At 44.8% G+C, this 25851-nt stretch overlaps 1 protein-coding gene and 1 long non-coding RNA gene across 2 annotated transcripts in view; one reads left to right on the top strand and one right to left on the bottom strand.

The window, feature by feature from the left end:
• CA4 (carbonic anhydrase 4) overlaps positions 1-14087 on the bottom strand; it is a 28923-nt gene extending 14836 nt beyond the window's left edge. Inside the window, exon 1 of the mRNA XM_081844268.1 lies at positions 13655-14087. Coding sequence (XP_081700394.1) covers positions 13655-13715 — 61 coding nt within the window. The 5' untranslated portion in view covers positions 13716-14087. The remainder of the gene's footprint in view (positions 1-13654) is intronic.
• LOC309331799 overlaps positions 1-21062 on the top strand; it is a 43052-nt gene extending 21990 nt beyond the window's left edge. Inside the window, exons 5-6 of the long non-coding RNA XR_014151964.1 lie at positions 7363-7489; positions 20653-21062. This is a non-coding gene — a long non-coding RNA (uncharacterized lncRNA). The remainder of the gene's footprint in view (positions 1-7362; positions 7490-20652) is intronic.
• The last annotated feature ends 4789 nt before the right edge of the window (positions 21063-25851 follow it).

Raw genomic sequence — 25851 nt, 5'->3', positions numbered from 1 at the left:
ACAAACTATTGTGTAACCCCATAGAAATCTCTGGCTCTTTCCATTCTCGTGGGGACTCTAGGGCCAGCTTTCTTTCTTTCTTTCTTTCTTTCTTTCTTTCTTTCTTTCTTTCTTTCTACTTGAGCAGACTTTAGTAACCTGAATTTCCCATTTCCTAGCTTTAAACCCCCCCTCGGTTTGGTTCCTGTATAACAATAACACGCAAATATGTTTTTATTTTGTTTTGACCATGGCAGACCAACACGGCTACCTATCTGTAAACGCAAATATGTGTGTTCTTTAAATTGTAGCTATGAGCATGTGTTTAGGTTATCAGCGGAGACTTGGCCAGGAGTTGGGGGAGGAAAATTAGAACTTGTACAACTCTGTCCAACAAGATAAAAATAAAAATATGTATGTTGCTTCCTAACCTCAGTCAGTTGCTGTTAACAACAGCATAAGATCATAGGTACATCAGAAGCTGCTTTATACTAGATCAGTATTGTCACTACACTGATTGGCAGCGGCTTCCCAGGGTTTCAGAAGGAGAATAATCCCAGCCCTTCCTGGAGATGCTTGGGACTGAACCTGGGACCACCTGTGTACAAAGCAGACATTCTAACCTTGAGCTATGGCTCTTCTGTGGCTTACTGTGGCTCACAGCCCTGTTTCAGTACCAAGCCACCACCCTAGAGAAGGAGTATTTCTGAGCACATGCAGAGTTCAGTTTTCTAGTCACTGAGCGAGCAACAGCCTTTCCCTCTGCGTGTCAAAGTTTCAGTTATTGAGGAACAGAAACTGGAAATAACACAATAAAATCATAAGAGACATAGGCAGAGGGCCTTCTTGGTAGTGGCACCTGCCCTGTGGAATGCCCTCCCACCAGATGCCAATGAAATGATACAACAGTCGGACTTTTAGAAGACATCTGAAGGCAGCCCTGTTTAGGGAAGTTTTTAATGTTTGATGTTTTATTGTGTTTTTAATACCCTGTTGGAAGCCATCCAGAGTGGCTGGGGAGGCCCGGCCAGATGGGCAGGAAATAAGTAATAAATAATAATAATAATAATAATAATAATAATAATAATAATAATACAGTGGTGCCCCGCAAGACGAATGCCTCGCAAGACGGAAAACCCGCAAGACGAAAGGGTTTTCCGTTTTGGAGGCGCTTCGCAAAACGAATTTCCCTATGGGCTTGCTTCGCAAGACGGAAATGTCTTGCAAGTTCCTGCGGGGTTTCCCCCCCCTTTCCCCCCTTTTCCTAAGCCCTAAGCCGCTTATCAGCTGATCCGCTAAAAGCCGCTAAACCGCTAATAGCGCTAATCCGCTAAGCTGTCAATGGGCTTGCTTCGCAAGACGAAAAAACCGCTATACGAAGAGCCTCACGGAATGGATTAATTTCGTCTTGCGAGGCGCCACTGTAATAATAATAATAATAGAATTTTCTTTGGGGGGGAGAGTAGACAGGTGATTAGAGGGTGGGGAGAGCAAGCTAGTTTCTCAGAAAGAAAAAATGAGAAGCATAGTGTCTGTATATTCCAGGTTCCACAAAAGCTAGATATATATTTATCCTTTGGGAATCTGGAGATTAGGATTCATTGGGGTGGGGGAATTATTCCCTACCCCCAGATACATTTAGACAGAGGGGTTATTTGGGGGCAGATTTTATGTCCTGCATACAGTCGCTTTGTTTCTCAAGAGATCCCAGAGTTTGGGCAACGGGAAGGTCAAGACAAAAAAACAACTTTTATCAGAATTGCGGAGCACCTTCCTTCCAAGGAAAGATTAGCATGTTTGTGGGGTTTCAGAGCTAAAAGGGCATTTGGAGGTGGGGTTATCCATACCTCCCTTTAACCTTCCTTCAGCACTTTCCTCCCAGCTGAGGTCCCTAGGTATGTGAGCCTGCTTAGGCATTGCAGCTGCAGCTACAGAACGGACTCCTTGGAACGACTCCCTGTGGCTTCTCTCCACCACCGTTTCCTTTTGGACAGTGTCCCCATTACAAATAGGGAGGAACAGATGGGGACGTGCCTTGGCCCTTCTGCGGACATTCCTTTCCGCTCTGACTCCCCTTACGTGGTTCCTGTGCTTATCAGCTCCATTGTCAGGCTCAGGCCAAACTCGATCCCTGCTGTGCGGCTGCTGTAGCGAAAATTGTTCTGCTTGGGAGCTGGACAAAACAAAGTCCGCTCATACTTCTCCAAGCATATTGAGGCTCTTCTCCCCAGCCGCTCTGTTGCCAAGCCACCAGTTGTAAGCTATTTGGGTCAGGCGTGTGCCATTCGAAGCACCATGCCCATTGCAAGGACAGAGGAAGCTGCCCTGTGCTGGGCCAGGCCATTGGTCCATCTAGCTCAGTATTGTATGCACTGACTAGCAGAGGCTCCCCTGGATTTTATGCAGGGTTCTCCCCCAGTCCTGCCTGCAGGGGATTGAACCTGGGACCTTCTGCATGCAAGACAGGTATCCTACCACCAAGGGACAAACGTGAGTGACTGCAGCCCTTCACATTGATTAAGGTTCAAGGAATAACATGTTTCAGGGAAAAGCTCAGTTGGTAGAGAATGTGACTCTTAATCTCAGGGTTTGGGGTTTGAGCCCCATGTTGGGCAAAAGATTCCTGCATTGCAGGGGGTTGGACTAGATGACCCTCGGTGTCCCTTCCAACTCTACAATTCTATGATTCTATAATTCTGTGAATTCACAAGACAGGAAAGCCATAACCACTAGATACCGGCACCTCTCTCTCTGTATGTGTGTCAATCTCTAATGTGTGCTTGGGAATGGGGGACAAAGTTGATTCAGTTCACCTTTAAAGGTGAATGTACCAAATTCACACTTTCCTAAACAATATAAGAATCAAAACACAGCCATCCTACAAAATTCACTCTTCTCTGAATTTTGCAATGCAGTTCTTCAGCCAAATGATATGTACAAAAAAGGCATATATTCGGGGGAAATGTGCATTAAAATGCATATATTAGTGAAAATGCCATACAAAAATGCATTTTATTATGGGAACTAGCCAAGAAGGGGGTAGTTAGAGATGTTGCTTAGCAACCAGGCATGATCTTCACTGAGGTAGCACATGCTTCGATTGACTGTGCAGTTTTTCCTTTATATGTTTGGTTAAAAGTTTTCCTGCTATGTAGAAGGCCTGAGCTAAGAACGAGAAGGCATCTCTGTAGCATTCTGTTCAAATTATACACTGTTTTTGTTAAGTTAGCTCAATAAAGTGTTATCAGGAATATTCTTTCTGGGTTCCCATCTGTGTTATTTAAGTGGCTAACAGTCCATCTAATTCTGATTGGCAGCATCTCCCCAGGGCTTAAGGCAGGGGTCTTTCCCCCATCCTACTCTAAAACGTTCGGCCTTGCAGCTTCTGAAGTATGGAAACACTGTTGGGTTGCAAGTAGTGACACTCTGGATCCTTTTGAGAGCTTCAAATGGTGGAGTTCATTTTAAGGGCAGTTATGTTCCCAGGCATATTGGTCTCATCAAACACAACCCCACAAATAATAACTTTTTTTAAACTACAAAGCTTGTTGTGCTTCTATCCTTTCAATGTGGCACTTTAAATTCCTCTTGCCTACAAATTGCTCATTGGCAAAGGACACACCTATATCCATTTAACAAGACGGAACTTAATTTTGTTAATGCTTCAGTGGTAAAGAATTGTCGCATCTTTCCCACGCCCAAAGTAGCGCTCATAGGAACAAAAGAAGAGCCTGCTGGGTCAGGCCAATGGCCCATCTAGTCCAGCATCCTGTCCCCACAAGCTTGTGTGACAGGTGGCTGTCCCCATCTTGATCCTGGAGACTTGTCAGGCAAGGATGTGGAGAGTGCAGGCTTCATCTTCCATCAACTCTAGCCAGCAAAGCCAACTCCCATCTTTCCTCACCATTGGTCATGCTAGTTTGGATGGACAGGAATTGACGTTTGATGGGTGGGCAGGACCACCCACCTGTCAGCCACATGCTGTCTCAATGACATCATCTGGTGACCTGTTTCACCCTCCCCCACAATTTGAAATCACATCATTCGGGAAGAATGCACAGCACTTTGCAAGCGGTGGCCATCACCCGACAGAGCAGCAATATCTGCAACCCCACTTTTGGCCTAGCTGCACTTTTGCCTGCAGGGAAGTCGGTACTGTGCAGACACATTGGCAGAGCCAATCCAGTGCGAGGCACCATCCTTCATCACCCACCACTCCTCTAAAGCAGACTTGGAGCAGAGAACCAGCTGGCTGGCCATGCTTGGAAAGCCCAGTGCAAAGCACGGACAGTCATCTTAATCTAGGATTTAGAGTTGTTATCTGTGTTTATAAGCACTCTCTCTTTTCCCCCTTTAGGTGTCTTTCTGCCTACCTGAGCAGTGCTGTCGTATGCACAGCAAATAAAATACTACACCGTTAGCATGTGCATGCTATAGGCAGCGAGTGTGTGAGAGAGATCACATCCCTTCCATTTGTGCAGAGAGTTACCTCTTGACATTCTCTAATCAATAGGATGCCTCTGGCACAGTAAGCTCCTGTTTGAGGCTTTATTTGTGTGTGGTTCGCCACCCCCCTCACTTGAAGGAGGAAGCCAAGCTAACTTTAAATGAAACAATAAACAAATTCAGGCAAAAGGTGAGTTCCTGCCTGGGGGACAGTTTGCTCTTAGGTTGAAGAGGGCACCCTCTCCCAAACTGTGGCAAAGGCAACTGGTCCTATGGCATTCTTTCCTGTGGGTGCTTAAACAAAGCCAGCAGGAGCCTCCCTTGCATCACACAGAGAAGTCATCATGGGAGATGGCGCATCTTTGGCAATTGACTTGATGATGTTAAAGTTGATGATTAAAGTTTCCGTGCCTGTGGAGGGATTCTGTACGGAATGGTTATGAAAACCTCCAGTGTGCCTTCCTGAATCAGATAAAGATCTATCTAGTGCTTTCTTTCCATTTTAGATTGTAAGGTCTTCAGGGAAGGGGCCTGTCATACTGCACTATGTCATGTAAATTGATGGAAAATCTATTTTTGTAGTTGCATGCATTTCTTTAAAAAAAAAAAAAAATCCATGGGAGAAAAAGGGAGAAGGCTGTACCTTAACTATCACAAAAGCAGGCAGCGGGGAATTCCCTGAAGCTCATGAAAGCGTCACCTCCCGCCAGCAATGGTTGTTCCCAGCATCTGGTCCTTAGGGGTTGATTGTCTCTAATCAGGGAGGTTTGCTTTGGGTACCATGGCGAGTAACTACTGATAGATGGTTCCTCTGCCAACTGGCCAGACACTTCATTCGAAAGCTATCAAAGCAAGATCACTGCATCTTGTGGCTGGGAGTTCTACAAGCGAATGGAGTGTTATATGTTAAATTAAATCCACTGGTTGACATGTCACTCACTCCAACCTTACCCTGAGTTCTTTTATCATGAAAACAAAACAAAAAAATCCCCAGTTTATACCTCACTAAATGGGAAAGGCAATAGCTTGAATCTGGAAAAAGGGGATCCTCCCTCCAATGGACCTGAAACTTCCCCTCGATCCCACCTGGCTCTGCATCCATTCCTCTTGTGCCCATAGCACAGTGGTGCAGAGCACACAGAACGGCCCAAGTTCAATCCCCAGAATCTCCAGATAAAGGATCACATAGCAGCCGATGAGGAAAATGCCTTCCTTAAGCCTGGGGAGCCAGTACAAACGGTCTGATTTATTTATTGGTGATGAGGAGCATAAAATCAACAAATAATTCATGGAAGAAATATGAAATATATCACAGAGCCAATTGATTCACCCCCCTATGAGGCAGTTTCATAGTAGATCCCTGCATATGCTTTTGAGTACCTTCCTTGAAGGGAGGGGGTGGGTCTAATAAATACATTACCAAACAGGTGGGAATATATCTGAATGTTGCCATAGCTCTTAGACCTGCTGTTATGGTGATAAGCTCCTAACCTTTCACCTTTGTTCTTTGGAGGCTGTGATCATGTGTGTGTGTGTGTGTTTTTGTGTGCGCATGTGCATGTGTGTGTGTATTCTTGTACAGTTATTTTCATGGTTGGCTGACAGTAATATATGTTTGTTTGTTTATTTGATTGATTAATTCATCAACATAGCTGCATCAACCCTCGGGGGGGCAGTCTAGGTGAACAAATTAAAGTTTTTTGGAGATGCCTAGATGCCAACAATGTTGGTACTTGCCTGGTGTTCATTGGGAGCACATCCCAAAGGGCAGGTGCCACCACACTAAAAGCCCTGATCTTAGTGGACATGAGACAAATCCTGGCAGCATCCAACACAACTAAGACTGTCCCTCCTAAGGAGTGAAGTGACTGGGCAGGAATATACAAGGCAAGGCATTCTGGGAGGTACCCTGATCCCAAGTTGTTCATGGCTTTATAATGCCGTATATAAGCAGCCAGTGAAACATGCCATATTTCAGTGCAGGTGTTATGCTGCACTGTCAAATAGGGTCCCCCACTCAAACAGTCCTGCTGCTGCATTAAGACAGCTTCTTCTGTCCTCATTTGATGTCTTAACCCCTTCAAGCTATGACAGCAGATGTCATGTGACATTAGGCAAGGGAAATGTGGGCATGGTTCATCCAAAACAGCCTAGTGGGCTTAATTGCATCCCTGGACCAGTGGTATCTCACCACAGCTTTAAAATATTGACTAGTTTCTCTACATTGTATGGTTTCTCTAAATGAAGGTGGCCAAATAAATAAATTATGGTTGGCATGGGCATTTGTGGGCATGCAGCAGGACCAACAACCTTCCTTCTCTGTTGGTCTCCTGTTGACTCATCCATTTTCTCCTGCCTTGTCAGATCAACCCTAACTCTTTTCCTGTCCTTGCTTTGGTCTTAATGAAGACTCCCCCATTTCTTCCCTCTTGGTCTGACTGTGATAAAGGGGACCAAAATGGGCAAGCAAAATGTTCAGCGTGGGTGTGGTTGCAACACCTTCCTTAAGGCTAAAAACAGATGGTGGGAGCTTCTGGAAATGATTGATGGAATCATATTCAGAGCCTTCCAGGATTAGCCAAGGAAACTGATAAGCAAACACTGGATTGAAGACAGGGAAAATAAAGTAGGGGTGGGGATGGAGTTTGGATCCAGCCACTGAGCCAGATACTTATCTCTCCATTCCTCTGTCAGTCAAGTACTACATCAGATTCTTCAAAATGTAGACAGCCTGCCCATAGCTCAGTGGTAGAGCATCTGCTTTGCATGTAGAAGGTCTCAGGTTCAATCCCCAGCATCTCTAGGTAGGACTGGGAGAGAATGCCTGCCTAAAACTCTGGAGAGCTGCTGCCAGTCAGTGAAGACAGTATTGAACTAGATGGGGCAGTGATCTGAATCAGTATAAGGCAGCTTCCTACGTTCCTGTTTGTTTTGCAGAGAAGGGCCCTTGACTTCTGCCCTAAAGACCTACCTGGATGGCACCGGAATTGCATTTTGGGCCCCTCCTGCTGTGTGGGGCACTTGACTTCTGCCCCAAGAGTCCCATTCTGATGGTGCAATGTGGGTATATATATCTCCTTTAGGGGCAAGATGAATCCATTGCCCACTCTTGAGATTTAACATCGCCTGGGGGGAAGGAGCTGAGCCTTGAAAAATGACAGTTCTAGCAAAATCCGAGGAAGCACATTTGAAGAAGGCATTCCTGACAGGCCCAAAGAAATGGGGACAGCAGTTTACCAGGGGGCAGGAATGGGAAAGGAGGGCCTGTCCGTGATAAACAGGGACAGTTGGAAAACGTATGTGTCAGAGTAAGTGAATGCAAAGCGATCAGCCCTTGAGTCCCAACTCAGCACTTCTTTCTTTGAAAAACTCCTGCTTGTTAACATGAAGAGAACAAAATAAGGTCAAGCCTGTGCTTGGTACGGGATGGTGAGAGGGCAGAGGAAACCTTGCTCACTCATTAACTATACTTAAAAGAAACAAAACAAAAACTCAATAGGGGAGAATACGGGGCGGACTTTAAACTGACAGTGCCTTGTGGACGTGACAGGGCTATGGATTATTATCTTCTCTCTCTCTCTCTTTTAACGTGCTTTGTTAGTTTAAGAGGCTCACCTTCCTGATTCAGTGCTTTTTGTTGTGGACAGATGTGGACAGAGTTGAATCCTGCTGGCTGCAATCTCTTTCATCACTGGGAGGTGGAGCTTGGGGCATGCATTTCTGAGCATGGACAGAGTGCCCAGGCAGAAGATGAGGAGAGAGTTTATCAGCACCTCAGTTCCACTTATTTTAATAGGATGTGATTGCCCTACTGGGATAAAATTCCCACTCTGTCACCATATTTTTGGAGTGAACTGGAGCCAATGTGGATCAATTGAAGTGAGGCCTACTTGTGAATACATTGAATAGTAATAATAATAATAATAATAATATCCCAAAGAAGTGGCATAGTTTTTGTCCCCTCTGTTTTATCCTCATAACAACTCTGCAAGAAAGGTCAAGCAGAGTGATCAAGATTAAACTGCAAACAAACAAACCCAAACAAAATCCTGTATATTTTGAGGAAATATGTTAAGATTATTTTATGTGGTGCAAGAGGTAGGAGGCGGAGAGAGAGAGTGTAATATTTTTTTATTGGATTGATTGATTGCTTTTCTAAGCTGCCCTTCCTCCTCATGGGGAGGTGTTTAGAAGTCAGGGTCCTCTAGTGCATCTTGACTGGCAAGAGATTCAGGACAGACAAAAGGGAAGTCCTTCTGATGTCCTTATGGATAGGTGATATGATTTGCAGCAGGGCTGGGTAACCCTGTGTCCCTCCTGATGTGTGGCCAATGGCTAGGGATGATGGGAGACGTAGTCTGACAACATCCTTAATGGCTTCCCTTACCCCTGACATGCACAATCCTCATGACAACCCTGTGAGGTAGGTTCGTCTGAGAATCAGCGAGTCAGTAAGAAGTGACCCTGATTGGGAGAGACACTGCCCAGTGAACTTCATGGGTGAGGGTCTCTTTAGACCTAATCTGAGCCTCTAATCTGTGTCCCCTCCCACAGATATTGTTGGACTCTGGCTCCCTTTAGTCTTGACCATTGGGGTGGCGCTGTGGTCTAAACCACTGAGCCTCTTGGGCTTGCCGATCAGAAGGTTGGCAGTTCAAATCCCCGCAACGGAGTGAGCTGCCATTGCTCTGTCCCAGCTCCTGCCAACCTAGCAATTTGAAAGCATGCCAGTGTAAGTAGATAAGTAGGTACTGCTGTGGAAGGAAGGTAAACAGCATTTCCGTGCACCCTGGTTTCCGTCACGGTCTCCCGTTGTGCCAGAAGCGGCTTAGTCATGCTGGCCACATGACCCGGAAAGCTGTCTGTGGACAAACGGCGGCTCCCACAGCTTGAAAGTGAAATGAGCACTGCAACCCCATAGTCACCTTTGACTGGACTTAACTGTCCTGCTCACTGGGACTGATGAGAGTTGGAGTCTGACAGCTTCTGGGATGTTGACCTTCTGTGCTGCCTGCAATTAAAATTAGACTTCCTGTCTTTACATCACACCTTCCGTTTGCCTCATGATTTGGAATTGTCCCCCTATTGAGCTCCTGCAAGCCTTTGGCTTTCCTCAAACAAGCTGATACTGTGCATGGCACATGTCCGTCTTACCAAATATCTCAGATCCTTTTTACCTGGAGGTGCGAAAAATATAACCTGGTCATATCTGCGTCACCATATATTTAAAGCATATGAATTTCCCCCAAAGAATGCTGGTAACTGTAGTTTACCCCCCACATACCTGCAATTCCCAGCACCCTTCACAAACTACGATTCCCAGGATTCCTTGGGGGAAGCTATGGGCTTTAAAATTTTGCATGTATCCAACCCATGCCAAACTGCAATCTCCCTACTGTGGGTTGTGCGTTCTGGAGGTGAGAACAGAATCTCTGTTCTCTCAGCTCACCCCAGGCTGTCAGTGGCTTTCTACAACCTTTTTTAATGATTGCTAGTTAATGTTTGCTTATATCTCTGATGGTTGAATGACAAGGTTCATCCATCAAGGGTTTTTTTTTTTTTTTTTTTACGGCCTTTGCCAAAGTTGGAAGCTTTAAAAAATGTCACTGTTCTCTTCTTTCCTGCACACCCCCATTCCCTTGCTTTGATGTAGAGGCTTTATACAGTTTTAGAGAAGTTTGTGGTGCACTCGGCCCAAGCTATTTCCTGATGTGAAAGTGGGAATCTTTAGCTTTTGTTATAAATGTTGCTCGTTCTTAAGATCAATTGAAAAGCAACACTTGCATGGACAGAGGAAAAAGATGAATTTGTATGATGTAGACATTGCAGGATGCTGGAATAGTTGGGCCATTGGCCTGATCCAGCAGGCTCATCTTAAGTTCTTATCTGGATGTTTGGGGGCAATATAGATATTTCTGAAGTTTGGGGATATTTTTGAGGACTGGCAGGTTGCTGCTTCTGAATGCATCTACCTCTGTACCAGGGAGGCTAATGTAACTGCCGTGCTTGATTTATATCTGTGCTTTTCATGCTGTCTTACTTGATGGTTATCCTTATATGCTTTTACTTTTTGAGATGTGATTGATTTTCTAAGTGAGTGACTATTATTATCATCATCATCATACTTGAGATTTTGAGTACTGCTTTGGGGGGATATGTTTATTTTAAAAAGCAGTGTGTGCATGATTAAAATCAATAAATAAATTTAGCACTGTTGCTTTCCCACAGACAAGAGCATTTTGCATGGGAAATTTGCAGCTGTCGATGCAAGGCAAAGGTGAAATTTGAACCCATGCCCCTCTGATTCTGTGCCCCCCCCCCAAGCTATTTTCTGGATCACACCAGCATTCCATGTCTTCCTGCAGCTTTTGTTTAATATTTCTTGGGAGCCTTTTTTTTTTCTTTTTTTTTTTGGATCTCTGCCAAGCTAATATTGACAACAAGATAGGATATTTACGCGGGAGCTATTTTTTCGTAGCCAAAACACCCATCCCCAAACATGTTTGCATTTTTCTGAACAATACTGTTATTTCAAGATAAGAAATTAAAACAAACAACACCCCCCCCCAAGCATACACACAAGTAAACGTGCATAAGATTGTGGTATGAAGCTCGGTTTTTCAGATTTCTACACGTTTACCTGGGAGTAAGTACCGTTGAGTTCAGTGGGGCTTACTTCTGAGTAGACATGCACAGGATCGCACTGTGACATAGTTCAGACATGGCCATTTTGTCAAGTCTTCTGTGCAATAAGACAAATTTTAACTTACGTTCTGAAAAGTTTGCCAGCTGCTTCACCAATAAGTGAAATTTAGAGGCTGGGGGCGTTTTGAGGTTGCATGAGACGGGGTAGGGAAGTCCTCGCTTTGGGTGGCATTCAATCCATTGATTTCAATTAATCTACTCTGAGTAGTGTTGGATATCATGCTTTAGCATTTAAACTCCCTGAGCATTTTCTATATAATATTGTTATGCTGTACGAACACATGAGCTCTGTCACTGCCTCCCAATTACAGTTACAGCCTCAGTTTTGTTTTTGAAGATTTGGCATCAAATGTTTCTGCAAAATAATAGAATACAAAAGTAAGTGCTTTCTTTTCCCCCCAAAATTCAGTCATACACAAATTTGTAGACACACTGAAATGAAATGAACAGAGCTGAGTTAGTTGCTCATTAATTTCAGAGGATCTTCTGTGAGTATGACTAATGCTAAGATACAACCCAGTAAAACTTTATAAGGGGAAACAGGAGAGAAAGGGGAGATGGGGGTGAAAACGAAATTGCCTTTGGAGGCAAACCACCAAATCAAGGGACCCTATACACATTATAGCCCAATTCTCCTAAAAACACATGACATATTGTATTTTCTTCTCCCACTATGTTATAAAAAAATTGCTCCATATTGCAGTTATCTTATTGTCTTCTTGTCTTCTTTCTCGGGTTATTTGAATATTTGTTCATTTTATTTTAGCTACTTTATCCCACTTTTAATTTCCAATCTGATATTAAGAGATTGTTGTTGTTTTTTAACCCTAGTTATAGCTGATGATTCATTAAGGAAATGAATAGGATACAATTTGATTGTGAAAAAGTTAGCACCCACAAGGGAGGCCTGCAGACGTGATAAAATGCACACCCGCATTCTTGAACATCAAGCAGCTCTGTGAGAGAATAGAAAAGCTGACTAGATTCTTAGGAACACAGGAAGCTAGCTGACTCTACACCAACTCAGGGCTTTTCTGAGAAACCTGGTTTACTGAGCATTTATCCTGATTTTCTTGCACAAAGCTCACATGTTAGAACACATCTAGTCACTATCAACCATTCATTCGAATTCATTTACAACAACATGCATTTATCCTGAATTCACCCTGATTTGCTTGCAGGGTATGTATACACTTCTTCCCATAAATAATTCGCTTTTCAAACCATATAATAAGAAAGTCACTAATAAGAGAGTGGGGAAAACATAAAGACTTGTTAGAATGGAAAACACCATGTGGCTGTCACCTACTGAAGCATTTTCACTTAAGTCGACTAAAAAGTAAGTTGGTTGACATACAGAGAGTTATTAACAGAGGATGAAGATAAACTCAAAGGAGTACGATGAGTTGAAAGATTACTTACAAAGTTGGTTACACCATAGGCAACTAAACAAGATTTTTAAGCAAGATAATAAAAAGGGAGTTGGTTATATAGTCTCCAGATTTAAAAAAGAAATACTGGAAGAGAATTTTAAGTTGCTTAAAAAAGCATATAGCATTTTATTAGAATGGGAAACAAAAGATGAAGAAGTTAAATCAGTTATGATTAAATGGGCCCAAGGATGTGGGACACAACATTCAATTTGAAAGTTGGGGGGAACTGTGGAAAGTTGATATAAAATTTACAGACTGCATATTATTAAGAGAAAATTACATGAAAATGATGTATAGATGGTATATTACACCAGTGAAAATAGCTAAGATGTTTAGGAAAGAAAATAATAGATTCCCCTAAAATTTATGATTATTTGTTTGAATCCCTTCCACAAAACAGTGACAGTCTGGAGAGGAGGCACCATCAGACTTTGTCTGTCTTGCCCAGAATCATCTGCTCTGGCTTGGCAGCATCCCTCTCAGGGGTCCTGGACAGGGGAATCAGTCCCATCACCTGCTTCCTTTTTAATGGGATATGTCAGGGATTGAACCCGGGAACATCTGCATGTAAAGCAGGTCATCTGCAGCTGAAAAGGCTCACCAATGCAGACTTTAAATCTTTTATAAACTGAAGACATCAGTTTGCCATTTGTGGGGTTGGGGGGGGGGAGGAATCAAAAGCATAAATAAAGCCTTTCTCTTCTTGATCTGATAGAACACATATTTTCACGGCACAAATTCAATGAGAGGAAACATAAATCAACTACACGCATGGACATGTTTCAGACGGGCGAGTGAAATGAAGTCGAGCCACACTCTTCCGATTGCATCTTTGCGAAATAATATCCCTGGAGCCCCGTTGTTTAAAAACAAATCAACCCTATTAGAAACTGATTCACATCATTAGGAGAATTAAGAGCATGTAGAGATGATAGACAGACAGATAAACATATAGCATAGTAGATTAAAAATAAAACATAGCCAGCAGCCAATGATACTGTCAGATTGCTGGGGTCTTCCAAAAATCAGATTAGTAAGCTGAAAAAGAAGCTGTACTTAGCATCCTTGAGGAAAATGGATAAAGGACTCACCCTCTGAAGCAGCTGCAGCAAAATACAGGGAGAGCAGAACTAGGAAATTCAGGAATCCCATGATCTCTCTTCCAGATGGGCTGGAAAGATGTACCAGCGTAGATCCCTGTATACATGATCCCAGACCTGTCCTGGGGTTTTTATACAGGAGGAGGGCAGGCAGCCCTGATCACCTTTCCTGGACATAAGCAGGAGGATGGAGGAGACACCTCCCCTTTTTAATTCCTCCAGCTATAAACTGTAATAACGATCCCGTCTCCTTTGAAACTTCTTCATTTCCTCCACACCCCTTCAGCGGCTGCTGTCAAAGGAGCAAGATTCTCCTGAAAAGCTGCCTGTGAAATGAACTTAGCCAGATGACTAGTAACTTATTAGTTAAGTCAAACTTTTCTTTTACCCCTCACCCCACTTTCCTATTTCTCATTATTGCGCCTTGGCTCAGGGATATTGGCAGATAAGGCAGATAATTCAATGTTTCTTTTATGGCTGTGATATTGCTTCTCTTCCTCCCTCACCCCCTCCCCACCCCATTCAGTGAAATATTGTGGATCATAATCAACTGAACTAGCATGAGAAATATGATACTGATGCAGGAATAATAATAAATACATCCTCTCTGGTGCTGATGGATTCTTGTGCTTATAATGCTCAGCAAGGCAGCTGTGTTGGTTTGAGAGAATTCAAATATCTAAGTGAGTTTGTTTGGGCTATCCACTTTCTGTGGCAGCACAGTATACTGGTTAGAGCCAGGGTGTCAAGTGCCACATTCAAATGGGAGTAATTTGTCAGAGTCATGGCAGGAATGACTCTTTCTTTCATTTTTTTTCTTTCTACCACCCCCCCCCCCCGAGCATGGACATTGTTATTTTAAACAAAAACAACAATAATAAAGATTTTACAGGCTTTATCATGCCTGTGTACCAGGACAGGACTTCTAGTGCACCACTGTAAATAAGTTAGTACAATCAATATCCAGTTCTCTGAGTCCAGGGCACTGATTCACAGAAAAACTTCCCCATTGCATCTCTGCATGAGTTACTGTTCTAGTTTTGCAGCCTTCTTCTCATCCTCCGCCGACTCTTAGCCATTCTGCTGCATCTTTACTTTGGCTATACTTGGTCCATTTGATCCTTCCTAACGCATGGAGACACAGCAGAACCTCTTCATAGGAGGCTGCCTGTTGTCTCTCTCCATGGTGTGCTGCCTTAGGCTCTTCTCAGTTTGTTTCTGCTGAGAGCAGCCTGGCAGTTGTCCTATATCTTTGCAGTTGGTATGACTGGACAATCCAGCCACATCTAAGGCATGGAGGCAGCAGAATTATTCTCCTCACCCACTAAGAGGAGTCTGCCCATTGTGTCTCTGTGTGAGCCACTTGCTCTGCTCAGGAACTGCCAAATCTCTTTGCAGTGCCCCAATGTGGTGAACCTTTGAGCTGCAGGTGTAGGCCTTCTCAGTGAAAGTCCCTCAGGCCCTGGACTGACTCCAGCTGACCCCAGCTAGCTATTGAGTCCCTCTTGGACAGGAAGGAACATAAAAGGGGCTTCCTGTCCTAGCTCAGCCTTGCTGAAGCAAGGTCTTTCTTAGCCCTGGTGTGTCCCTTCGTCTTTTGTCATTCTTTGGGTCACAGGCTTGCTCCTTGATCATACCACCTGCTTTGCCCTGTGGTTCTCTGATCCAACACTTCATCCTGACTCCTCACTGACTTCTGCCATGGCCCTCGGCTCACCCTGGACTGCTGCCCATGCCCCAATCAGGAGGTGTGCTCAGAAAAGCAATTTGTCTAGAAATGTGTGGCAGTGGTAGCTTATGCCCATTAGGACCAGTGGAAGAGAGAGCAGGGAGCTCACAGTTAGGCGGAGCCAGAGCCCATGAGAGCCAGTCAACTCTTACTAGTTTTGTCGCCATCTTCCTCCCTGCTGAGTTCTGCATGGGCAATATGGAGACTGAACAGGAGGAAGTTGACAGAAAGTGCAGTGTCCCATTTGCCCTAATGGACCAGATAATAATATTTGTCAGTCACTTTTCTCACAGTGAAACCCAAAGTGACTTACATTAAAAACGATTAGGAACAAAAAACAAAAAATACCCTTATAGAGATAAAAGGCAGGAGTCCCTCCCCACTAAAAGAGACCACCTTTCAAATCAAGGGCTGAAAGCCTGGAGAAGGAGAAAAATCTTTGGATGCAGGCTAAAACTGGATAAAGATAGCACCAGACATGCCTCCCTGGGAAGAGTATTTAAAAATGCAAACCAGCAACCTTCATGTTAATGGCCGGTATTTTGCAGGAGCGATTTGAACACATATCAGAAATTTAGCTTTGTGCAATTAAAGTGGGTTAAAGGGCTCTGTGAGCTGTGGCTCAACAAATCCACTTCAATAAATAAATAAAATCAGACTGTTTGCAGATTCCTGCATTGCAGGGGGTTGGACAAGATGACCCTTGTGGTCTCTTCCAACTCTATGATTCTCTGATTCTGTTAGGAAAGTGACAGTGAAATGTACTGAAAAGTGCAGGATGAATGAATGGTTAATGGGAAAATGTATGAACTCCACACCAGCAAAATGGGATCAGGTGCTCGTTGTCAGATAACCCTCCCGCAAACAAATCAGAACACATGCTCCAATCCAGACTGGATGTCGCCTGACTGCACCAGCTTAATGCAAGCAGATCAGGATGAATCCTTGATAAGCAGCCCATCTGGAGGAGCCCCGACACATCTATTTGGTTCTGATTCAGGGTTGCAACACACTCTTCCTCTATCAAACACCTGAGAAGCAATGCATGTGATCCAATGTTATATTTCTAACAGGAGCCATCCTGAGGCCCCTGAGAATCGCTCACACAAAGATAGAGAGATGCAAGGTTGATGGCTCTCTTTTGTGCTTTGTTTCTGGTTATCCAGTACTCAGGACAAAAAGCACAGCAGATAAGCTTTTGGATCCTGGCACTCACCGAACATGCTCTGATCCCTTTAATCGTCAGCTCCCCACCCTTCAGCTGATGCAATTTGCACTGAAAAAGCAAACAACCTGCATATTAACCTAGGTTGGCTTTGAGGTCACATCCATACCATCCATTTAAATAGGGCTGCCATACATCCAGGTTTTCCCAGAATTCTTTGGGGAAAGCCATTAAGAGTGACTAACCAATGGGGCTGTCTGCCTTCTTATTCTTGATGTTGCAAAGATGTTCTTTTCTCTTCTTAGCATCTAAGCTGTTATCCCTGTGTAAAACTTCTTAACACGGCCATTGGATAATGTACACCACATTGCCAGCATTGCATGTGGGGAATGATATTAAATGGTATCCATTCATTACTTTCGGGGTCCCCGAAGCCTGTCAGATTGCATGTATAATCTTCAATTATCTAAAGGGCTTTCACACGGATAAAGCATGTTTTCTCCTGCTCTGGAGGCTAGGACCCGAACCAATGGGTCCAGGTTATAAGAAAGGAGATTCCAATTAAACATCAGGAAGAACTTTCTGAAAATAGGAACGTCCCATTCCATAATGATAATTTTACCATTTATATGCCACACATCTTACAGGGTTGCCCCAGCCACTCTGGGCAACTTCCAACATAATAAAACATTAAACATTTTTTTAAAAAAACCCTTCCCTCTACAGGATTGCCTTCAGACGGCTCAGAGATTGGATAACTCCATACCCTCCAACATTTCTCTGATGAAAATAGGGACATCCCTGGAAAACAGGGACACTTGGAGGGTCTGATAGTTGTTTGATGGTGGAACTGACTCCCTTGGGAGGTGGTAGAATCACCTTCCTTGGAGGTTTTTATGCGGTGGGTGGATAGTCATTCCTGCATTGCAGGGGGTTGGACTAGATGACCCTTGGGGTCCTTTTCCAATTCTGCAATTCTATGATTCTACCATTCAGTAGGCACAAATGGCCACATGGAAGATGATGCTTTCGAGCGGCAACTCCAGGTAAAAACCTGCTGGCACATGGAACCCGACCCCTTAAACTCGCAGTTAACGAAAAACTCTTTCTCATTTATTTATCTCAAACAAAATCAATGTGTTGTCCCCCCATCCCCCGACACCCTAATAGTCCTTTTTAAATGTACCAAAATGTTCCTCTGCAAGACATTTATCATGTGACTGAATGCCAAGCTGAAGTTCCACTCTCCTAAAAGATTATGATGGGCAGCATCCAACTCAATTTTGCTTTTGTGCGTGTTATGGTACAGTTATGGTACCAGTACAGTTTTTATGGTACAGTTATGGTACCAGTACAGTTTTTATGGTACAGTTATGGTACCAGTACAGTTTTTGCACCATGACCTCTTCTTCTGCCGCCCATAGCAGGTATTTTGTGCTGGCATTCACAATACTTTTCTCAGGATATTAGTACCAGCACCTCATTTTTAACAAAGACTGGGTTTAACCGTACATATTTTTGCAGCAGCCTTCTTGCTCCTGCTGCCTGTCATCACCCTTGGATAGCCTCTCTTGGAGTTTAGATTACTTAATATTTTGGATTCTTGGGGGGAAATTTCCCTCCTAAAGGACAATCCATCACAGTTCCTCGGCAGATGCACTGCAGCAAGGAATTTATGAAGGATGGAAAAAGCAAGGCGTTATAACAACGCTCTTGGCTTGGGCTCCAAGACAGCTCCTCTTCCGATGCATCAGTCCTGTTTTCTGCAGAAAAATCCCCAGGAAACCAGAGGTTCAGTCAGCATCTCTAGATAAACCCGACTTCAACTGGGGAGGGCGGGATATGAATAAAATTTTATTATTAATATAAAACTCTTGCTTGTCGCTTGACAGGAAGGAAGGCAGAGGTGAAAAGGCTTGGCATGAAAATCTTGCCAGTGGGATGGACAACTGCGATAAAAGGACCGCCTCCACCCTTTCTTTCATTATTGTTCCAGATAGGTTTTTTCACCTTTCAAAGCAAGCATTTTCTCAAAGGGGATTATGTGATCAAGAGACTAATAACACAGGCAAAGGAACCTCCCCCCCAAGAACCACATTCCCACCTGGGCAATCTTCTGGGGGGCCACTTGTTGGACTGGGGAGGGCCAGCGGCAGGTTTCCAGCATATTAAATAATAAAACATTAAAGGTAAAGGGTAAAGGGACCCATGACTGTTAGGTCCAGTTGTGGCCGACTCTGGGGTTGCAGCGTTCATCTCGCTTTACTGGCCGAGGGAGCCGGTGTACAGCTTCTGGGTCATGTGGCCAGCATGACTAAGCCGCTTCTGGCGAACCAGAGCAGCGCACGGAAACGCCGTTTACCTTCCCGCTGGAAGGGTACCTATTGATCTACTTGCACTTTGACGTGCTTTCAAACTGCTAGGTTGGCAGGAGCAGGGACCGAGCAACAGGAGCTCACCCCGTCCCGGGGATTCGAACCGCTGACCTTCCGATTGGCAAGGCCTAGGCTCTGTGGTTTAACCCACAGCGCCACCCGCATCCCAATAAAACATTAGCCAATAATTTATCCCAGTAAAACATTAGCCAATAATTTATCCCAGTAAAACATTAGCCAATAATTTATCCCAGTAAAACATTAGCCAATAATTTATCCCAATAAAACATTAGCCGCATGATGTTACTCCAGCCGAATGAGGAGCCTCTTTTATAGGGCTGGGTGAGTGTGGGCCTCGCCCTCTAGGCCAGGTGGAAAGCGCCTTGCAGGGAGTGGTTTTCACGACTCACAGCCAGGTGATGTTCCACCGGCCTCATGAGGAGCCTCTTTTTCTACACTAGGGAGATTTGTTTCTTCACCCTCACTCCCACACCCCTCTCTATCCTCCCTCCAGGAAAGCAAGGGGCCTTATCACAGTGCAAGGATGCATTCCTGCCAGGCAAAAGCACTCAAGGAAAAGTGCAGAGCAAAGTCACCTGGGGAGAGTCTTAGGGCCAGACGGAGAGCTCTTCAAAATGTGGCTAATCTGACCTGCTATGTTTGCTCTTTCATTCTTCTGAGAGAGACACTATTCTTCTGCCTTCGAGTCCTGTCCTGTTGGCGCCGTTTCCTCTATCACATTCCCTCCACTGCCCCCGGTTAAATACATTATGGAATGTCCTCTCCAGAAAAGCTCATTTGGCACCCAAATAAATTATTCCGCCACCAAGTGTATAATTATCTCCCGCTTCTGGTGGCTCACAACATCATATGCTTGCCATTAGCTACCTGCATAGTTTGCTGGTTCTTAGACTGGTGTGTGTTGATTTATGTGGGCTTTATCTGGCATTGCACTGCTATTTGGGGGAAAAAATTCACTAGAGATTTTAAAAAGTAAGTTCAAGTTAACTGTAAACACAGCTTGAAGTGAACCACGAAATCAGAAAAACAGCCTTCAAATGCCTGCTGAAATAAAAAATAGGTATTCATCAAGCACCTGAATTTCCATGTCAACTGGGATGGGAGTTATAGTTGTTTGTCAGCTGCCTTGAAGGCTGTGTGATGGTAAAATGTTTTAAAATAAGCTAGAATGACTATTTGCCATAGTGGCTGGAACATGTCCAGAGGAGAGTGACCAGGATGGTGAAGGGTCTGTAGTTTTTGGGAAGGGTGCTGGGAATTGTAGCACTGTAGTGTGTGTGGGAAGGGACGCGGGTGGCGCTGTGGGTAAAACTTCAGTGCCTAGGACTTGCTGATCGCAAGGTCGTCAGTTCGAATCCCCATGGCGGGGTGAGCTCCCGTCGTTCGGTCCCAGCTCCTGCCCACCTAGCAGTTCGAAAGCACCCCTAAGTGCAAGTAGATAAATAGGGACCGCTTTCTAGCGGGACGGTAAACGGTGTTTCCGTGTGCGGCGCTGGTGCTGGCTCGCCAGATGCCGCTTAGTCACATTGGCCACGTGACCCGGAAGTGTCTCCGGACAGCACCGGCTCCTGGCCTCTTGAGCGAGATGAGTGCGCAACCCTAGAGTCGGACACAAATGGCCCGTACGGGCAGGGGTACCTTTACCTTTACTTTAGTGTGTGTGGGGGGGCTACAATTCTCATAACTCTTTTTTTTTTAGGTGGTCCTGTACTTTAAAAGTATGGTGTTTGCACAGTTCACATCCTGTGATGAATATTTTTGGAAGAGCTGAGTTTCGGTTAGAAAAGGAGAAAATAAGGATTAAGAAAGATACGATAGCTGCCTTCGAATATTTGCTGGCGAGACCAGAATCAGTGAATGGAAATGGAAGATTTCACCAATACATTAGGGAAAAAAATTAAGAGACATTTGATAGTGGTGAAGGCTGCTTTGAGAGGTGTCCAGCTCTCTTTTGCTGGAGGTATTTCAGCAGAGTCCAGACTCTGAACCTCCATCTGTCAGGGTGAAACCTGCCTTGAGCTTGGAGGTCAGAATGGATGACATCTGAGGTAACTTTCTAATACCAAGTCATTTTCTAATAATATAATTTTATATGTATGTTTTTATCTATTTGGGGGAGGGGCAAGGATTGTTATTTTTTTATTTTATACTTTTTTGGGGGGAAATAAAATAAACAAGCATGAGAAGAAATATGCATGGAGTACATAAACACAGCATGTTTGTTGGCTGCTTGTTTCGAATCCCACAGAATTTTTGCTCCCCCCCCCCAATCCCGGCCAGCTGTCACCACCTACAGAGTCTTTGGTCCATGTTGTGCTCTGGATGGTCTGAATGGGTCCCTTCCTGGTCTTGTTGTGGCCTCCACCAATGTGAGTCACCCCCTCCCACCCCCAAAGTGTGGGAAATGCGCGACATTCAGACTCTTGGGGGAAGGTTACACATGGACATGTTGAAGTTGAAATCTGTAGGGATACAGGAATTCTTCTGATACAGGACGGCGACAAAAAAGTCCTGGTGGAAAACAGGAAAGGGATCACAAGGCCTCATCTTCCCTTCGTAGCTAAAGAGGAAAGCTTTAATCCATTTTAACACAAAACTAGATAACAGGAGCATTTCGTTTGCCTGGACTTTCTAAATGTGCTGTAGGGGGAAGCTCAGTGGCAAAATATCTGCTTTGCTCGCAGAAGATTTCCAATTCAATCCCCTCCATCTCCAGGTAGGCTTGGGAAGGTTCCCTGTCTGAAACCTTGGAGAGCTGCTGCCAGTCAGTGTAGACAGTACTAAGCTAGGTGGACCCAGTCGTCTGATTCGGTATAAGGCAACCTCCCTCTGTTAATATCAGGGATATGCTGCTTTTGATAGTTACTAGCCATGATGGCTCTATATACACTGAGGGTGCTGTGGCCCTCCGGACCCTTTTCTCTGGCCCTTGGAAACTCTCCCCAAGCCACTGCTCCACCACACCCTCTTTGAGTGCTTTTGCCTGGCTGGAATGGGTCCTTGAAGTGTGATAACGTCTCTTACCTCCCTGGAGGGAGGACAGACAGATGTGGGGTGTTTGTGTAGAAATCCCTGACTTCTGTGTGTCAGGAATATAGCCCACTGTACAAAAACAAAAGGTAATGCTCTGCTCTGTCCGCTTTGGCCCACTTAACTAGCTATTGGCACGTGGCCCCTGTGGAGGTTGGCAATGAGGGAATGCGGCCCTCAGATGGAAAAATGCTCCCTGCATCTGATATATATGATGTCTCTGAATACCAGTTGCTATGGATTGCAAGCAGGGCGAGTGGTTAGCCTCTGTGGGAAACAGGATGCCGAACTGGTCGGGCATTTGGTCTGATCCAGCAGGGATCTTCTGATGTTCTTAATCTCTTGATCAGCTAAGATCTGTCCAATGAACTGGGCAACAATTTCTCTTTTTAAAACAGTAAAAAAGACAAGTGTTTATAAAAGGATATTTCAGAGCTAGAAAAGTTTCAGAAAAGGGCTGTGATGTGATCAAATGGCTGGAGCAACTCTCTGAGGCGAGGTCATCGAGTTTGGTGCTTTTTAGTTCAGAAGAAAAGATGAGCAATGGGTGGGGATGTCATAGAGGTTTGCAGAATTGTTCATGGTGTGAAGAAAGAGAGAGGCTTTTCTCTCTCTGGGCTTGTTCACATTTCCTCTCGTGCCATATTTTATTCTGCAGAAAACCCGACTGACATTTGTTACCACTCAGCAGCAAACAGCGGGTTTATCCATGGAAGGTGGCAGGGCAAACAAAAAGCCTGAGAAAGCGGAAGTGTGGATGAGCATTCTCTCTCATAATGCTAGGCCTCAGGAGCATCTAAAGCAGGGGTCAGTCCACTGTCCCTCAGATCTTGTGGGGGGCCGGATTATATTTTGAAGGGGGGGGGAGAGAATGAATTCCTTTGCCCCACAAATAACCCAGAGATGCATTTAAAATAAAAGGACACATTCTACTCATGTAAAAACACGCTGATTCCCGGACCGCCCTCGGGCTGGATTTAGAAGGCGATTGGGCCGGATCTGGCCCCCTGGGCCTTAGTTTGCCTACCCATGATCTAAAGGTTCAGGACAGACAAAAGAAATGTCACGCAGTGCATAGTTAAACTATTTAATTAAGCCAACTTAAGTGGCTTCAAAAGAGGATTAGACAAAATCAAGGAGGAGAAGTCTTTCAGCGGCTACTAGCACAATGGCTGTGCCCCACCCCCTCTGCTGGAGACAGTAGACCTTGGAATTCCAGTTTCCCGGAAACACAGGTGGGGATAGGAATGTTGCATTCAGGTCCTCCTGTGGGCTTCTCATAGGCAGAGGAATGTCAGAGATGGTACCTCTTGCTTTTTACAGCCTTTCATTCCTGATCCTAATCCTAATTACTGAAAGAAACAACAATATGCTTGGGTAATTGAAATCCTGTACAGTGGTACCTCAAGTTACATAACGCTTCAGGTTACATACGCTTTAGCTTACAGACTCCGCTAACCCAGAAATAGTACCTCGGGTTAAGAACTTTGCTTCAGGATGAGAACAGAAATCGTGCTCCGGTGGCGCGGCGGCAGTGGGAGGCCCCATTAGCTAAAGTGGTGCTTCAGGTTAAGAACAGTTTCAGGTTAAGAACTGACCTCTGGAACGAATTAAGTACGGTACTTAACCCGAGGTACCACTGTAGTGGCATAATAAAACCTTTAATGTGGGTTGAGGCCTAGACCGTGAGAGTCAAATGTACGGTTTCATGCAACCAATGAAGTAGATTCTAATTCACAAAGCTCTTGTTCCTCAGTCATGCTGAACTTTATAAAATAATTGTAGAAGGCAATGTTTTACGCTTTATTATTGTTTATATTTTGAACACCAAAATCTTTTAAGGGCCTCTAAAGGTCTTGATCTGCCCATGGTTACAAGGCGCCAAGCCTACCTGATGCCAGTAGGATTTCTAAGGTGCAGGTGCTGCCACAATAAAAGATTAACTAAAAGACATCCTTGAGAGGGGGCACTTCATCTTGTCCTGTGATTCTTCTCAGTTGGACAGAGGTTCTCTGCAGTGTCCCAGGCCTCTTCCTAGGAAGAGGTCTGCCTGTGAGCTGGATCAGGCAGGACCTGGACACGCAAGACAGGCTGATTCATGCTTAAAAAGTAGTGCCGAGTTATCTATGTCATTAGAACTACACCCAAAGGAAGAAGCATTCAGCTTTCCTCCACCCACATTCAACATCTGTTGTTGATATGGTGCAGAGTGAAGGAGCCGTAGCTCACTGGTAGAGCATCAGCTTCACATGCAGAAGGTCACAGGTTCAATTCCTGGCACCTCCAGGTAAGGTTCAGACTGCCCCTGTCTGAAACCCTGGAGAGCTGCTTCCAGTCAGTGTGCACTAGACTAGATGGACCACCAGTGGTCTGATTCAGCATAACATAGTTTTCTATGTTCCATACACTCTCATGCGTATCTTTGCCTTCTTGCTCTCAGTTTTGCATTATATACACATTTTTGCAAAGCAATTTCCATCAAGATCAGGCATAAGCAAACTTGGCCTTCCAGATGTTTTGGGACTACAACTCCCATCATCCCTAGCTAACAGGACCAGTGGTCAGGGATGATGGGAATTGTAGTCTCAAAACATCTGGAGGGCCGAGTTTGCCTATGCCTGCCCAAGATAGTGCAATTTTTATAAATGATATTTATGCGCGTATATATATATATACATTCGTGTGTGTGTATGTATATCTATATATATCTATATATATATATAGATATAGATATACACACACATATACATTCGTATGCACACTTTACCAAAAGCTGTGGAGAAGTGCACTGCAGAATTCAGAGGAAGTGTGCCTTTTGAAGGAGTTTCCATTCCCATCTTATTTTGGAAAGTACAAATTAGGTAAGTTCAGCTTTTATGGAAGTAGAATTACATTTCTCCCTTCTCCCAGGTCCCAACGAGGCTGATGGAGTGGGCCTTGCTGTCCCAGCTCTCCCCCTGCTGCCACCCAGTAGAATGGCAGCTGACAGAGGCAGATCTGGGATAGGAGGGACCAAAAGACAGCCTCCTCCCCAACAACGAACACTTTTGCAACAGCCATAGAAGCAGCAAGGATAACCACATTGTTCCATGATCAAGGCCGGCCCTACCATTAGGCAAAGCAAGATGTCAGGTGGGCATGGGGATAGTGGTGGCAAATGGTTGGATAAAAGAACTGTGGATGCCCCATAGAGCCTGTCCTGAAACTGGTGCCCGTTGGGACTGGTAGGGTGGTAGACAGGGAGCCCAACAATAGGTGGAGCCAGAGCCAATGACAAGTGGAACTGACTCTGGTTTTGTCTCCATCTTCCTCCCTGCTGGGCAATACTGAGACTAAGGAAGAGGAAGCCAACAGCCAGTGACACACTCTGGGCTGGTTGTGAGTGGGGGACACACTGCCCCCACTTGCCCTAAAGATCCAGCCTTCCCTGCCTGAACCCTCCAAGCTAGCCTGCTGACCTCTGATATAATCAAGGATGCTGTCCCATTGCCAGTGTTGAAATAAGATTCACCTGCACACACCACGAGGGATGCCACCATAGGAACATAAGAAGCAGCCTCATACTGAGCCAGATTGTTGGTCCATCCAGCTCAATATTGCCTACACTGACTCGCAGTGGCTCTCCACCATTTCAGATGGGAGTCTCTTTCCCTTCCCTACCTGGAGATGCAGCCAGGGATTTAATCTGGGATCTTCTGCATGCAAAGCGGATGCTCTACTACTGAGCTTACGGGCCTTTCCCATCTCATCATCCTTCGCTGCTTCAGCTGGCAAAACGTCTCAGGCTGGCCATGAACAGTCACACAGTCATCTCCCCACTGGGGACTGGCATTTCCGTGGCTAGTGGCTGCCCCTCATATATGCATAG

This window comes from Podarcis erhardii (genome assembly GCF_964252035.2).
Source record: "Podarcis erhardii genome assembly, chromosome: 16".
NCBI classification, from domain to species: Eukaryota; Metazoa; Chordata; class Lepidosauria; order Squamata; family Lacertidae; genus Podarcis; species Podarcis erhardii.
Note: the sequence above shows the minus strand (reverse complement) of the source record. Positions and strands in the feature narration are given on the sequence as shown.